The sequence below is a fragment of the Cynocephalus volans genome, chromosome 11 (genome assembly GCF_027409185.1).
Source record: "Cynocephalus volans isolate mCynVol1 chromosome 11, mCynVol1.pri, whole genome shotgun sequence".
Classification (NCBI taxonomy): domain Eukaryota; kingdom Metazoa; phylum Chordata; class Mammalia; order Dermoptera; family Cynocephalidae; genus Cynocephalus; species Cynocephalus volans.
Genome location: NC_084470.1, coordinates 23,865,923 through 23,883,355, shown reverse-complemented (window position 1 = coordinate 23,883,355; position 17,433 = coordinate 23,865,923). Strand labels below are relative to the sequence as shown.

At 46.7% G+C, this 17,433-nt stretch overlaps 1 protein-coding gene across 1 annotated transcript in view; it reads left to right on the top strand.

The window, feature by feature from the left end:
* EPHB1 (EPH receptor B1) overlaps nt 1–17,433 on the top strand; it is a 291,595-nt gene that overhangs the window by 146,956 nt on the left and 127,206 nt on the right. Inside the window, exon 3 of the mRNA XM_063115389.1 lies at nt 2,494–2,649. Coding sequence (XP_062971459.1) covers nt 2,494–2,649 — 156 coding nt within the window. The remainder of the gene's footprint in view (nt 1–2,493; nt 2,650–17,433) is intronic.

Sequence of the window (17,433 nt, the reverse complement as noted above, 5' to 3'; positions counted from 1 at the left end):
TCTCACGATGACTGTTTATGCTGTTAACTTATTAAATGTAAAGTGAGGTGTCTTTAAGTGCTGGAAAGAAAGTGTGAACACCTTTTTCTTGTTGGGCTGATACATTAAGAGAATCACAGTGTGGCAGGGACCGAATATACGTGCATGAGTGGTCGCCACCAACCCTCCCCCGCTCTCCAGGAAAAGAGCTCCTGCTGAGTCAGGGTTTGTCTGTGTTCATCATCTCCAGAACCGAACAGGGCCCAGGAACACTGGGAATGACAATGGGAGGGGCCAGGGGCTTCTCATGGGGGACAAGGAAGAGAGATGGAAAGAAGGAACAGAAAGAGGGAAAGACGCTACTAATTGAGCTTGAAAGATAGATTAGTAAGCCAAATTCTAGGATACTTTGGGCATGCCAATCAGTGTTTTCCCTCTTGATGTTTTATTTGTTGAGTCTTTAGAAAAGACCCAAATTGTTTGTTTGTTTGTTTGTTTTCTTTTTACAGAAAAGTTTCTCTTGAATGTGCTGAGGTCTGCAAGTGTCCTATTTTTACATGGAACACAACAGAAATATTTTGTTTCCCAACAACGATTGGGAAATAGCATTTATCCCAGTGTGTTCCATGCAATGTGAGTCCTGGGGGATGCTCTGCAAAGTAGAGCTTCTTGGTGAAAAAGCATAGCATTCTATATATCATTTTTGGAAAGTCTGAGAATTCTGCAATTAATAATGACATTAACCTTTTAAATCCACCTTTTCAATATAACTGACCACAGTTCCCTTTTGCAAGTAATAAGCATTAACAACCGAAAGAACGTGGAATCTGTGGAGCTCGCGTGGGTTGTACCATTTCTGAACATTCTGTTTCAGAGATTGCCTACCATGCAAGACGGGCTCCCACCCCAGCGCACATCCAGAGTAACTGAAACCCTTTCCCCACTTTAAGTGAGCAGTGAATCTAGAAAACTTACACAGTATAGGAAATAATTCTTCTTTCCTGTTTTGGAAAAAGCTGTGACTATTTTTCAAATAGCTCATATATATATATCATCACTATCATTTCTCCCACTGTGTGATCCTGGGTAACTTTTTTAACCTCTTTCTGTCTCAGTTTCCTCTTTAGCAAAATGGAGATAATAATAGCTACCCCACAGAGTAATGAATGTAATGCACTTAACAAGACGAGTTAACAGATGGTGGCTACTGCTATTATTAAATAATACTCTGCACTTTCCAGGAGGGAACAATATATTTGGGAAGATGAGCTTTGTATAAGTATAAACCATTATAATGATATTTCTTTTATGGCAACTATCATGTCGTATTATAATTGCACGGCTACACTGGATCAAGAGCTCCTTGAAGGCAGGCTCTGCTCTCTGAATTCCCTGGCTCAGGTTCTCAGAAGGTCCACAGTAAGTGTTGAATGAATTAGTGAGGTGTGTGGGAAAGCCAAACCACTGGCCAGGCAGTAAGTTTTATCAGGTTTCAAAGCTAGAGCAGGTTTCATGGGGACAGGAAGAGTCAGGGGCCAAGGTGGTGATGAAGGGCGTCAGGGAAGTAGGGCAGGCAAGACCAATCTTTTGAGGCATCAGCAAGGATGAGACCAGATGTCTGGACTCAAGGGCCTCCATAGATGACATCTGGTCAAAGCCTGAGGAACAACCTGGAGCTAGACATTGCAGGGCATGATTCTTTATAGGATGATCCCACAGGGAACTAGGAGGAGGTGTCCCACAAATGAAGGCACTTCCAGTGGACATTGGGCTGTACCAGGTGTTCCCAGCCTTCCCCACTGCCATGACAATGACATCAAGTGCATGACACATTCTCTGGCATGCTGCCTGCAAAGCCATCCTTTTCTTGCACCACCCTTGAAAGCATATCAAAATGCAATTAAGGAAAAATGATGTTTTTAAGGCAGTAACCTTGAAATCACTTTAATTTCTTTTTAAAGAATCACTCATGGATGTCAGTCCTTTACCATCATTGATAACAAGTGCTTGTTAGCACATCTCATGGTATTCTTCACGTGTGTTGCAGCATGGCATTTAAGAACCGTGGGTCTGGTCCCTTGTCAGGACCCGTTTCCATCAGAGGTCATAAGGCAAGGTTCCCTCAGTGAGTGGCTCAGGGTAAGGCCCTGGCCGTGAACCAGGTAGAAGCGGGAGGGAGAAGCCATTTATAGAGCACTTATGGCCCAGGCTCTGAGCTGCACATTAGATTCATTTTCTCAGTTAAATCTCTTGACACACTTAAAAGGAAAGAATAATTTTTCATATTGTTCCAATGAGAGAGATCACTGGTACCAGAAAGGAATATTTCACCAAGGATGTTTGAAGAATTGGAAGTGTTAAATAGGTGTTTCCTTCATCTGAGATGCTCACTTGGTGCAAGGGGCATCTCGATGTCCTCCTTAGAGGGGCAGAATCTTTCATTTTCCAATTCTAGGGAAGGGCCCCTGGCTGCCACTCTTCCATTAATTCTCACGTGGTCTCTTTGTGTTCCAGCCTGCCCTGCAGGGACATTCAAGGCCAGCCAGGAAGCTGAAGGCTGCTCCCACTGCCCCTCCAACAGCCGCTCCCCTTCAGAGGCGTCTCCCATCTGCACCTGCCGGACTGGCTATTACCGAGCGGATTTTGACCCCCCAGAAGTGGCATGCACTAGTAAGTGTCCAGTAAGGGATTTGAGCTGGGGAGTTTGGTTTTCCGATGGTGCAAGTGGTGGGCCTGGGGTGGGAAGAGAAGACGTTTTTCTTGGATTGCAGTGCAAAGCAGAAATGCTGGCTGTGGTGCTGAAACGGACGGCTCCTGTGCTGTGGGTGCAGAGCCCTTCTCTGCTCAGTAGTACGAAGTCAAGATTGTGTTCTTTCTTCCCCCCTCCTGCCACCTAGCTAGACAACTCCTGCCCATAAGACAGTGAAAATGCCAGCTTGGAGGGTTCTTTGAGTACAAAATCAAGACCTACTAGGTTATTTCAACAACTCCTAGTAACTCTTCCAAGTCACCTCCTGCAAGAAGTCCTCCTGGTCTCAACATCTGAGAATACTGGAAGCCCATCTTCACTGGGATATGTATCTCTCTGACCAGGCTCCCCTCAGAGCTCTCATCATTTTATTAATCATCCAGTTATTCTGTACCTGTCTTACCTCAATTACCAAATGAAGGTGCTCATGTGCCAACACCATATATTCATCTCCCTGTGTTCCTTCCAGTATCCAGCATGGTGTAGCACACTGCCCCTGCCAGATGACAAAACCAGAGGCCTGACCACAGAATGCATCTCCAAGGCAGAAATTCTAGGTATTGGGCTAATGCATCAGCTATATCCACTCTCCCATTATCTGCTGTAGAGGGAAGGTCAGTCATCCCGCCAAAAATGGGGAAAGGCAGCTCCTCTCCCTGGGTAGAGTTGGGAGAGGGGAGAATTTCCTCCCAAACTTCTCCCCCATAATTGTGGGAAGCAGGCATCACTACTTTCCTAGATCAGCACCTTAGAAAACTTGTTCCTGCTCACCTAAGATTTGAAACCCTGAAATAGAGGTGATCTTTCTTTTCAGAATTCCCATTGTATTCGGAGGTCAATGCTACATGTTAGCATCTAATATGCAAAAACTTTCTTCTGCATTGGATGCTGCTACCTGGATTTCTGTAAGCAGAAACCTTCCTGTATACCTCCTTGGATCAAATCCCTCCCACCCACCCCCGCACAGAAGGGCACAGAGGGATGTTTCGCACATACTTGCAGTTTGATGGAAAGAAAAAACTTCTGGACTCCAAGGAAAGAATTTCTTAATTCTGAGCCTTGTAATGTATGTAACCTTTGCTGGGTAAAGAGGAAGAATGAAAGTTTCTTCTGCATCAAGGTCCTGAGCTCAATCAATGCTTATAGATTTGAAGTGAGGAAAAGCACATCCCTTGTAAACCGATTTTCCACAGACTTCTCTCTCTGGTGGGTTGATATTAACAGAAACTGGTCCATTTCTGCTGACTAGAGTCCCCATCTTTCTGTTGTGGTGTCTCCTCCACTTATTTCTTAGATTCCCTTGGGGTTTGCCATGACCCTGAAAAGCATTGTTTAATGTACTGCTTTAGAAGTCACTGGAGGAGACTGAATCACTGCTGCCTGGATGTCCAGACCAAGGCCCATTGTTCATGATTGCCAAAGCATATGTACAGTGCCTCACAGCTTCCCTCCTGAAGACATTTCCTTCCACTTCTGCTCATGAACCCTTTCACTGGCCAGACACCCTCTGCACATCAGCTCACAAAGGTGGAAGCCTGAGTCTCTCTGCTTCCTGCTTCAGCAGACACACCCTGTCAATTCATACAGTCCCTGGATAAGGTCACCTAGAGAAAAGGTAGGCCAATGGCCAAATGCCCAGAATACTGATGGAGAACTGTCCTTCTTGCTACAGCACCTCTCTCATCTCTCTCAAGGCTTATCTTTCATCCATCTGAACTGATGTACTTGAACCAATAGGACTGATTCCTAGAAAAAACAGGAACATCCTAAAGCCTCCAGTCTATACATGGTAGACCCTCACTACCCACGTCCTGAGTCTACCCTCATTGAAATCAGACCTCACAGGCTTCTCTCTCCTGTCTCTGGTACAGCTAGCTCTAAGGTCAGGTACTCCTTCTCCTCACTCCCTGTGGCCTCCAACTTACCCAGAGTGGGGGTGATTGCTAGACTTGCCTATGTGTGTCACCCCAGCTGCCACATCCTTTACATTGTCCTATGCTCTTACACCCCCAGACCTGGAGCGCTAGGGTCAGACCATAAATCACTAAATTAAAGCCACACATGGCTGTGGCGGTCAGGCCTGAGAGCAACTCACAGATACATTGTCCAGTTCCCTGCCTTGGCCTGCAGGGACAAAGGCTTGATGAGGGTACCCAGAGGGCAGGGCTGGGATACAACACAATGCTAGGCAGAACAAGTGTAAATAAGCCTATTATTTTATTGAAGCTCATTATATATTTGATTTATTGTGTGCCAGGGAAGTACTGTATGAAAAAGTCAATTTGTTGGCTTTTATAATCTCATTAGGGTTTCCTTTTAAGGCATTCTAATTGGAGGTACCATCTGTTCTCTTAAAAAGGCATCGCACATCCCCACAGTAAATAATTTTTCGGATACAAGGAACATATCTGGAGCTGTTGAGGCAAGACACAGCCCTACACCGTGGCCTTGGGGATCCTGCAGGCCCAGGAGCTAGAGCAGTGCAGGAGAGAGGCTGGCTGGGGTGGGGAGGGTACAGGTGCTCCCCACTTGCAAATGCAGTCCTCCAGCCTGGCTAGGCACTGGGGGCATCCAGGTAAGGAAGGAGAGCTCTGTGTTTCTAAAATACACAGGGAAGTGGCCATCTGCCGTGTCCAGGTCCTGTGAGTGTGTGTGGGGGTCGGGGGAGGGGAGAGTGTCAGGAGAGTTAAAGAGCCGAGGCCCTGAAGTCCCAAAGGACCTCATGTTTAGCTTGTTTCCATTGTCTTTAAATGACATTATATCCACAATCATGCTCATTCACTGGCAATATTGAAAATTTTATAAAGAATCTTACAACTTTAAAATGTGCCCTTTTACAAGGCAGCAAACTTACAGTGCACCAAGAATTAATATTTTTAACGAATCCTGTTAATCTCTTAGGGCCCACACATATATACTCACTGTATTTTGTAGTGCTAAAAGTGTTAATTTATTCCATCTAAATATTTAGATGCATGCATGACAACTTTTGTAGCCCTGTTGGGGCTTTTCTTTATTTTCTTTTTAATCTACTGGGACAGCCAGGGACCCCCTTGACCTCTGAGAGGCCCTGGAAGATCTGCATGTCCAGCCTTGTCCTTGAGTCTCCTCGGTGAACTCAGCTGGGGTGGGGCTGCACCCCCTGGCAGTGTCAAAGGGGCTGGTGCAGACTCTAGGTGAAGTCAGAGAAGGGTGGCACAGTGAGTTCTGTGTCCTGCATCTGTGGTCACATCACTGCTGCTGGTCTGTGGATGCCCAGCTCCCTTCCTCTTGCTTCCCCCTCCTCCCTGCTCCTCTGCCCATCCCACAGTTCTAGATCTGCTGCCTGAGTGCCTGGCTGACTACTCTCTTGCCCAGCTATGGTCCAATGCTTGCTTATACCCAAGAGGAGGCCTCATCCCCCCGACCTAACCCAGGCCTGGGATGAGGTAGGAGCTTGGGGATGGCTAGAGGCAGGTTACAGGTAACTCCCCACCCCTCCCTGCTCATGAAACTCTCTGAATGGACACAGACTACCTGGACAATGTGGATAACCTTTGATGAGGAGCTACCAAAGTGTCACTTGTAGCGGGGGCAGGAGACAGAGGGAGGAGACACAGGGCAGGGACAAGGAAAGGCACAGCCCCACCTGCGGGGTTCCCCAATCTTGAGTGGGTCCTGGGAAAGCTTATAGGATCATCAGTCTCATGAAGTGGTTAAAAGATGGGCTTTGGCACTTCAGAGATCAAAGTTTGAATTTTGATTCATCTCTTACCTTGTCTGTGACCTTGGTCTGATTTCTCAACTTTCTTACATTCTGTCATTTTGCTCTCACAACCTCATAACCATGTACGCCTTTCTGAATTATGAGGATTAAGCTGAATAGTATTACGGAGTCTCTGGCACAGTGCCCGGGTCATAGTAAACCCTCCATCAATGTTAGAACTTGCTTTGGTTAAAGTGTGAAGATTGCTGCAGACAGTGAAGCTTCCAGCATGAGAGGATGCTGGAGACCTGAATATAAAAGTGATGTTGTCAGGGGGAGCCCAGGTTTGACACTGTCCCTGAGCATCAAAGCAGAATCTATTATGCGGCCCCAGACCACACAGTCACCTTGGCCTGAAGATCCTGGTGAAAACACATGAGCACGTGACTTTCATGTGACCAGTGTGCCACGGGAGAAAGATTGTGGCACAGACCGCACCTCCTAGAACCTGCAGAGCCCCTTCTCTGGGCCAAGAGGAGCCGAGAAGCAGGGCAGGAGGCACGGCTGACAAGGCAGGCCTTCAGTCTCAGGGAACAGGGCCCCCCGTGCGTGCTTCTTTCCATGGAGGGCAGGGTCAGATGGCCAGGGAGGCGTGGCGGCCCAGCCGGCCAGAGGGCGCAGCGGTGTGAACCCTTGGTTGGCCCGGCTGTTTCTGTTTTAAATAACTTGTAGTTTACTGGGGGACAAAATGGAAAGGAGGAATTTATGAAGCAGGTGAAAATAGATAATTATGCCTTATAAAATTGCTGTCTGTGAAAAACTATGCAGAAGGACTAGTGTGAAAATAATTACCTTGTTACGTTTCTGACCACAAAAACCCTTTTTCTGTCATCTACATGGGAGAAATTTTGATGGATCACAGAAGCAAGCTAATACTTGTCTTGTTTTTTAAATTTCTTCTCTAAAGGCAGTGGGTTTCCCTCTGCGGTTTTGATCTTAGAAACAGAGTGAGAAAGGGCTCCAGAGGCCACTGTGACCCCTGAGCCTGCCCGTTGTCCCCTCAGATGAGGGTCACAATGCCACCCAGCCCTCTGGAGTCTCCCCAGTGGACCATCCCCACCCTCCCTCCTGACTCAGAGAGAGGCAGGGAAGCCGAGTGGCGAGAGCGGGGCTGTGAGTGTGGCTCCCGATGGTGTGACCTGGGGGGTGGTACTTAGCCTTTTTGAACATCAGCTTCCTCATCAGCAAAATTGGATCTGATGGAACTCACATTAAGAAATGGTGAGAATTAAATGGCAGCATGTAAGTGAAGCCCTGGGACGAAATCTCAGGTGGGTCTGACTCTAATGCCACCAGCTCAGTGAGAGCTGAAGCGTGGGAGCTCTCGTGATGACGTGTGGATGGCCGTGTCGGGGCTGGCAATTTGCTGTTATTCTCGCCCGCTCTTGAATCTACCTCCGCTAGAGAAGGCTGAGAATCCGCTCTTCCCTCTGCCATCCCTGTGCACTCTCGTTTCTCTCCTTTAAGTTCATGGTTTGTCTTTTAAGGGACTGGCAGTTGTTCTCCCCTTTCACCACAACCATCACAGGACAGCAGATGGTCCCTGTGACACAGGGATCATGTCCCTTGGACAGACTGCCTGGGCGTGAGGCATTCCCAGTGCCTAGATCCTGGTCTTTCCATGAAAGCTGGGTGGGATGGGGAAGAGGGTGGAAAGGGCTTTGGGATGACAGGAACAGAAGGATGTCCTCTGCAGCCAGGTCTGACACCTGCAGGGTGTCGTGAAAAGTCTGTAAGGATGTCAGCTCATACACCTTCTCCCACTGGTCTTGGGCACAGGCCCTGCTACATCACAGATCGCCAGCAACAGTTTCCTTCAGATCAGTTTCCTGCACTAGCAGCTTCAGTGTCACCTGAGAACTTTCTAGAAATACATGTTCTCAGCCCCTCCCTAGACCTACTGAATGAGAAACTCTGGGGGTGGAGCCCAGAGATCAGTTTTAACAAGGCTTGCAGGTGATTCTGAAGGTTGCTGAAGTTTGAGAACATTGCTTTGAAGTTAGGTCACATTTCTCTGTCCTCTGCTTTGTGACTCCTGGAGAGAAAAGCCACTGGGTGAATTCCCCCAGACTGGAAGCACAGGGCCTGCCCCCGGCCATCAGTGTCCTGTGTGCCTGGCTGGAAGGTTGGAGAAAGAGGGAGGGGCAGAGGGAGGGAAGGAGAGGGGGACAGGCTGTGAATACCTGTGTGAGAAAGCAGAGGGTGTAGAGTGATGTGAGTGTGAGTGTGCGCGTGTGCCTCTGTTTGTCTATGGCCCAAGGGAGGGTCGCACTAGTTCTCTGAATAGCCCCCACCTGCTCTGGCTTTGTTTCCATTTCATTCTCACTCCCAGTTGGCCAGAGCAGTGTGGACACCTCCAGTGTACAGCACTAGCTGGGGCTGGGAGCAGAGATGGGACTGAGACGAGAATGGAAACCAGGGAGCATGACCTTGCTGGAGCGGGCTCAGGGAGGGCTGAGGGAGAAACTGAGGCAGAAGCAAAATGACTGGCAGGCCCCATTTGCCTGAGCTCAGAAGGAAGGTCTGGTGGTTAGGGATAGAAATGGGTGATGGGCCCACCACTAGCTGGTTCCCCCAGCCCACCTAGCAGGAAATCAGGCCAAGAGGAGACTTCTGGGGCTGCCAATGCAGGGAGGGACTCTTCAGGATGACAGGTCAGGAAGGTCCCCTGGGGCAGCAGACACTGCCTAGGATAGGAGTCCTCTGTTATACATTCCCTGCTTGCTTGTCACCATGCCTACACTTTGGGGATGATTTCAAATACTCTTCAAAAGTAGACCTTTTCACAAGTGGTTCACCTCTGTTAATCCAGGGCTTATGCCTTGTGGAAAGAAGGCAGCTTTGTTCCAGGTTGGCTTTACCCACTGCTGACCAAGGCTGTGCAAAAAGACACAATGGAGTGTGTCTCACTCAATAGATGAAAGGGCTGCTTGGTTTTACCCCAGTAGGTGATCCATGGTGCACATAAAACATATATCATTTGTGTTGGAGCGGGGGGCAGTGGTCTGTGTTTGCCTGGAGGTGAAATTCAGACAGGGTCATAGATCAACAAGAGCCTGGACTTGGGCTCCCACCCCGTGCTGGCCAGTAGATGGTTTATACACCTGGATGCAGAACAGAGGGAGTGCAGCTGCAAGCTGAGAGCTATTTATAACTGTCACTGCTGTTCGAGAAGGGTCGGCATTGCCTGTGTAAGCGTGCTTTCACACTTCCATAATCTTAAATTTCTTTTCACAGTTGTTTGACCCAAGTGGGCATAACCCTTATGAGAAATCATATAGCTCCGAGTTTTAAGCTAATAGCCAGGCACACATGCTGCTCCTGGTTCTGCATTCTGTCATGATAGCATTTGGAGTCACAGATTGTTACCATTTGGAACGCTCCATAGATCCTGCCACCCAAACTTCTCCCCAACATCAGCCTTCTCTCTCCAACAATCCCAACAGGTGGTCATCCCACTTTCATTTTTCTGAGTATTTGTGATGACAGACAGCTCATGCATTTTGCAAGGTGGCTCCATTCCATGACTAACAGCCATCATCCATCACTGTAAGAGAGAGCTTCTGGACTTGGAGCTGGGCACCCCATGCTCTGCTCCTTACCACTGGTTGGCCATTGAGGACTGATGTTCAGCAGGCCAGTGGTTCCAATATTTAAGAACAACTATCTCATCCTTCCTTAATTGCTTCCTTTAAGCTAAACATCTGTTACCCAAAGCATGTGATTTCCTGACCATCCCCAGCCCCCTGCCGCACACACATACCACCACCACTGTCCTGGCTGGCACTTTCTGAATCTCTGATATTTATCAATACAGCTCGCAAAATATGGCAGCCAGAATGTAACCTGTGGCCTCACTGCAGAGCAGGGTTCACTGGAAAAGCGATGGGTTTTCTCCCATGACTGGGATACTGTTGATTGTTCACTTTGGTTGCAGCCCCTGACACCATGGCTCCTACCAGGCTTGCCAGTCACTAAACATCCAGTGTTTTTGTTCATCCCCTAAGGAAATGCTGCCCTTTTGGGTCTCCATCTTTGTGCACTTATAAACATGACTTCAGACATTCTGCCTTGTGGATTTAGGCCCAGTGCTCTTTCATGTACAGATTATTTTGAATTCTGATTGTTGTCATCTTTCAAATGAGCAGCATTAGCGAAATTGCTAAGAGTGTGGGCTTGGGAGCCCATGCCCAGGCTCAAGTTCTGCTCTGCCACTTGCCAGACACGTGCGGCAAGTGACAAGGCTTCTCTGTGTCTCCCTTTCCTCATCCATAAAACGGGGATAACAGTGGTGTCTGTTTCACTGCACTGTCATGGCAATTAAGTACAGTAATACTGTTTAGAACAGTGTTTGGCACACAAGAAGCATTCATTAAAAGTAGGCTATTTTACTTTGTTTCTATTACTAGTGTTGCCTACCCTACTTTGGTGTTAATTTTAAAGCAGCTAAAATCCAAGCACTGGCATTATTGTTTAGCTAACATTTCTTTCTTTGGTACACAAGTATTTGTGTACTCTTTTTAGTTATCCTTGTTGAAATCTAGGTATATGAGGGTGCTTCAGAAAGCTCATGGAAAGATTTGTATTATCTTTTATTCTATTTTTCCACAAACTTTTTAAAGTCCCCTCACACTCTATACTCCTTTTCTCTGCAGGCTAATAAACTTTTAGAAAAAGAAACAATGTTGGCTGACCTGACTTACCTGCTGATTCTTGTCATTACTTCCTTGAGGCTCACAAAGCTCTGATTTAATTGTGAAGTTCCAGAAGTAGGAGGGGATTGAGGCAAAATGTATCCATTTAATCTACTCTCTTCTCCATTAAAAAAATAATAAATCAGAACAAAGCTGTCCACCTGATGACTTTGAGATCCTTTCTAGCCATGAATGCCCCTTTATGGCAATGACACTGATGTCAAGTTTATAGGCTCTGGTCCCAGGCAGGCTGGTCTGGGGATGGACACTGGAACTTGGCCACTGCAGTTCGGGCTAGATCTTCCCTGCTCCAGTTCTCTGCCTCAAAGGAGAAGACAGGAGCAAGTGGCTCTGTATCCTCTGTCCTCTGCCAGCCTCTCATCCCTCCCCAGGAAGGAGGGTGCCTTGCATAGCACACTTCGAATATTCTGTGCTGGATAGAGCTATTCAGGGACAGGGCTCTCCCCTGTCCACTCTTTGGCATGCTGATCTGATTTTATTTTATTTTTTTACTTGCTCTATGACCTTACACAGTAGGTCCCCAAAAAAGTCAAGTGGTAAGAGACCTGTTGTTGGGATCAGGTAGATGAAGGTTGACTCTTGGCTCCATTCCTCCCTGGCAGTGTGGCTTGGGTAGGTTAATGAAGCTCTCTGAAACTCTGTTTCTTTTCCAAAAATGAGAATATTGTTTATTATTGTGCCCATTGTAAAATGTTTGTAAAATACCTAACTCGGTGTCAGACATATGCTAGGTGCTCAATAAATAATTATTGTGTTTGTTTTGGTTATTCTGAATAATATTTAAGAAGTGGGTCTTGGGTCTCTAAATTATGCAATCCAAAATAAGAAAAGAATAAAAGTGTAGGGAGAAGTGGGCATTTTAGATCAAATGCTCCTGGAGAGACACTGGCTAAGTTCTGACACCGTCACTCCTCTGTCCCCACCCCATCACAATGTGATTACAGATCTGTGTAAACCCGTGGGTACTAACTTGGTCTCCAGTTCCTGACAGGTAGTCCCCAGATGGGGGCTGATCCAACTCAGCCAGAGACCAAGCCCAAGTTTCACAGTGGAGTCTGGGACATAGCTCAGTCCTAGACCTCCAGCCAGTGTCCCCTTGGCAGTCACTTTTCAAGGTCACCACTGCCAATCAGATCCAGAACCTGTATTGGCCCACTGTACCCCTCTGTTGCTGACCATTGACCCTGTCCAGAAGCCAGGTTCAGAATCTGCCCTCAACTCCATTACACTAGATGGGACTCTTGCTCCACACCCACCTTCTCAAAATCTGTCCCACGTTTGAACTTGCAGCCTAGGATCAGTATACTTCCTGCCTTTTCCTAGAGGACTCCGCACCCTCTTTCATTCCCTGACACTCCAGCTGCCATGCTGGAAATCTAGTGCCAGCCACCCTTTTCCCAAACCAGGACTGTGACCTTGCAGATACCCTGGTTCCGTAATATAAATAGATGCTGCATGGAAGCTAAAGCCAGAGACCCACAAATGTCCTTGATGGCTTTTCTTGGGCATGTCTTTAATACTCATCAGAAATTTAGAGGGAAGCCACTTTCAACTTAGTGTAAAGGCAGATTCTGAATGATGTCCAAAAAGAGCAAAGACTGATTGACCTATTCATGACTGGACGTGCACAAAAAGTTGCTGGTGATGCCTGCCAAGAGGGTTCCAACTCATGTGGGAAGTGGGAGAAGTGAACAAAATGGGTCTCATTGTCACTTTGGGCATGTCCATGCTTTCTGGATTGTGTATGGCGTGGGACCTGGAAGCCAGCATTTTGTAGTGATTTATTTTGAAACTGTGTTTGGCCTTCTGAGAAGCTTTCCACACAGTTGGCTGGAAAGCGCCAAGTCTGAGCCAGATGCCTGAGAACCATTATGACATGGGATTGACTGTGAGCTTACAAGCTGGACTTCTCAATGCATAAATAATCACTGATGGCTTCAAAGAGAGAAAGTAGGCTGCAGTCTGAAGTCACCTGCAAGAAGGCCCAGAGTTCCCCCCGGTCTGTGCCAGAGACCACCTCCATCCCATTCAATAGAGTGCTCTGACTCTGAAACCACATCAAGAAGAGCGTCTTGTCTCACAGAGGCTGATGAGTAGAGGGCCAGAGGCCAAGTGAACACAAAGGTCACTGTGTCCTTCCTCTCCATCAGGGCAGTGGTAGAAATGGTGTGCTGCCCCTTTGTGTCTGTGGCTTGCACTTACAGGAGATGCCCAAGGTGACCTTTTGAGCAGCTCGTCTGGTTCACCTCTGAGATCTGCTTACATTGGAAATGGCAATAAAGGACTCAACAGTGCAGTCTATAGGGAGCCTGCATGGCAGCTGTGTAGTGAGGTGAAGCTTGGTGCAGGCTGGCTCTGCTGGGCCAGATGTGCACACATGTGGGTGGCTGTGGGGGTTCAGGGGTCAGTGGTCAGTGGGAAGCCATGGTTAACACCAAGACCTACCAGTACTCAGTGAGCAGTGATGGTGAGCCACTCAGTTCCCTTAAAGTGGATGCTGTCTGCCAGCAGCAAAGGAAAGCTAAGCACCTGGTGAAAACTGGCTCTCCTTGTGAGTGAAGGATGGCTTTGTGCCCACACACCAGCAAAGGGCTTGAATGCAACCCTATGAGGTTAGCCATGCCCATGCCTGCACCCTTCTGCACAGGACAGGCCGTGAAACACCAGGTATTACTGTCTCTTGTTCTATGAGATGTACCTTGGGGCACATATGCTTATGTTCACGGAGGAAATTCACCTAGAAATAGAATTGCTGGGTTACGGGGTGCATGCTCTTAGAACCAATAAATATTACCAAAGTGCTTTCCCAAAGGTCTTGGCCAACTTACACCCCTTCCAGCAGTATATATCATACTTTTCCACATGCTGGTCCAATTGGATGTTATCAAGACATTTTATTTTTACCAATTTGACTGATCTCTTACTCATTTTGATTAATATTTCCCTGATTATAAGTGAGTGTGTACTTTTCGTATATTTATTGACCAATTTGTTTAGTCTTCTGGGAATTTTCTGTTTATAACCCTTGTGCTTTTTCTATTTTTTAAAATTGATTTGTAGATGCCCATTAATTATATGTGACATCCTGCCCTCCAGTCTTCCATTTATTTTTAACTCTATTTGTGAGTACTTTCTTAGGTCATATTGAGGTTTTTAATTTTTGGACTCAAATCTGACTATCTTTTTCTTTCTGGTTTTGAAAAGTTTTGCCTTGACTTTTTGCCTCAGTTTTATGTAAGTCCTTCCCACTCTAAGGTATAAAAACACTCCCATTTTATTTTAATTGTCTGTATAATATCTATATAATTTATTTTTGTACAGGATGTGATATCAGTATTCTTATTTATCTTATTAAAAATAACATCCCACCAGCTTTACCTGAATTGTTCTCATTTCAGTGAGATGCTTCTTTTATTATGTACTAAATGCCTGTCTTTATTCTTTCCCATTGATTGTTTTGTCTGTTTTGCCACCGGTTCTAAACTGTTCTAAAGATGGTAGCTTTATAGTATGTCTCAGTGAGTGGTAAACCTAGTCTCTGTACATTATTCATTCTTAAAAATGTCTTGCCCACTCTTAAACATTTTTTTTCTTCAAGATGAACCTTAGAACCAGTTTCAAATATTTCATTAAACAATCCTATTTAATTGGGATTGGGATTGCATTGAATATATGAATTATGTTGGGGATAACTGTCTTCTTTACTATAGTGTACTTTTACATCCAGGAACGTGGTATTCAAGTCTTCTTTTGTGCCCTTCAGTAAAGTTTTATGGTTGTCTTCATACAGGTATTACACAGACCTTGTGAGATTTAATCCTAGGTATTTTATGGGTTTTGTGGCTACTGGGAATAGATGCTTTTTTTCATTATATTTTCAAACAGGTTATGATTATTAATAGATGACTCTTCAATGGTGGGATTAGTGAGCTTCCCTCCACTGGTGGAATCTAACAGAGGCTGACCAGCCAAGCAGAGACCTTAGAGGGCGTGCACCACCAGGACACACCATGACCTCCAACGTTTCTTTCATTCCAAGAATTAGTGTGTCTATCAAGTGTCAGAATCAGGACTTGATCTTGGGTGACCTTCAATGCCCCAGGAAGTATATCTACATTTTTCAACTTCTATTGTTGTTCTCTTGACCTTGAATTGTTGTCTTTGGAACCTGGGCATTTTCTGTGGACCTGGAGAGATCTGCACATGTCACATTCAGAACTGCATGAGACAGGGCCTGAAAGATTCCTCTGTGTATTCTTAAGGAAAACGGAATAAATAATCCATGAATATTTAAACTATAGTCTCTTCCCAGGTGTTATCTTGATGCCATTCTGATCTGTAATCTCTTTTAAAAAATGAAGAATTATGAGAACTAGAAAAAATTCTGCCATCCTGGGAGGGGGGTCTCAGTCACTTGTGATAAATATGGAGAGGCAGGACTCCTCCAATGGGGGTGGTGGGAGACAGGACACCTGATCATTCAGGAGCCCTGAGATTGTCTTTTTTAAAAATGCCTTGGAATGTCCATACCCTTCCCTCATCAATACCTAGTGTCTGAGAATTCATGGTGGGCTGAGCGCTATGTGGGACCAGCCAGGTTTTGCACTCCTGAGCATGGGTGGGGAATCTGAGATGCTTCACCTGCAGGTCTTCCATCGTTTGTGTGACCGTCAGCCCTGACAGGCCTTGGCCCAGTGTCTGCCAGCCAGGCCTCATGATGTAGATCATTGTCCTTGCTCTAGATTCCTGTCTGGATCTCAGGCTCCACACCTGCACAGAGGAGGTTAACGAGCTCTGGGCTGTGTCAGAATATTCTAAATCAAATGGGTCATTTGGGGTGGGTCTGGGCTTGAGTGCATCAGTTAGAAATGACATCCAGAACAAGGAGCTCTGTGGAGGTCCTGCTCAGTAACTTCTGTTGTTCCCAAGACCTTTGACTGACCTAAACTGTTGCCCGCAGTGACAGCCAACCTGAGGAGCCTACCCTGGCAGGGTGTGGCCTAGTATACTGATCTTTCACAGGAGAGCTGTGAGGATCCTTTCTCTGACAGACTGCTTGGGTCAGGGATGACAAGACCAAGGCCTTGAAATGTATACCCTGCCCTAGTCTGGGGCAGGAGCTACCTATAGGCCTGAGAGTTCCTATAGAGGAGATCTGCTTGGGTCCTCCAGTGCCCTAGGCAGGAAGATGTTCTGCTTGCTTTAGAAGGTCTTCAGGGAAAATGTTCTGGATGATGTATTTTATTCATTGTGCAGGTGTGCGCCTAATTCCTTTTTCTCTTCCTGAAGGTGAAGGTGTGGACAGGAATTCCTGGGTAACTATAGCAGGCAGAGTCCCACACATGCAGAGCACACTAAGCATGCTGAATTCTTCAACGCATGCTCTGCCATTTGGTTCCCCATGAGTGTGAAGAGGGCAGTGTCCCCTCCGAGTCCCCCAAGCACAGTGCCTGGCCCTCTCTGGGCTCGGGAGATGGATCTTCACCCTCCTTGCCAGTCAGTGGTGTGTGTGGCTGTTGTGCAGGTGCCCACCTCCCTGCAGACTTCGAGCTCCTTGGGGTAGACATCAGTGAGCTTTTTTTAACCTCCCAACATAGCTTAGCACACAATAGGGCTTCAGTAAATACAGATGGATCAATCAGTCAAAAATCAGCAAACGATTGGCTCAGAGAGTGAAAGTGACCGGCCTAAGGTAACACTGTGGCCAAGCTGGGCCTCAGGCTAGGCTTTCTCTTGTGAGTTCAGTGCATCTTTCCCTACTCCACAAGGCTTCTGAGGCCTCATTGCAGGGATAGGAAAGGGGTCTTGAAGGCCATGTCTCTAAGATGACATGAGCAACAGCTTTCCTTGACTTGGAGTGCCCCCAGGGGATCTCTAGGGGTAGGGGAAGAGTGTTATGTCAAAGCTTCCCTTGCTTTGGCCTCGCTGGGGTCTACAACTAGAAGATTCAGACTTCTATCTCCCCTGTCCCCACAGGCAGTGGGCAAGACTGGCTGTAAGTAAGTACACTGCTACTGAGGAACACTGCTCCCGGGCTGCAGGGGCCTCAGCCGTCCTCCAAGGGCTAGACTCTTAGGCTTCAGCACAGGCCAGATAGGGGACTGTCTCTTTTCCCAGAAAGTGGAATCCATTCATTTCCTCCCAGACAATTAGCTCCATTGAAGCAGGAGAATCGAGAAGTACTTTCTACCAACACTGGTGTTCGATGAAATGTATAACACTAGTTTCCTTGATGCTCCCGAAAT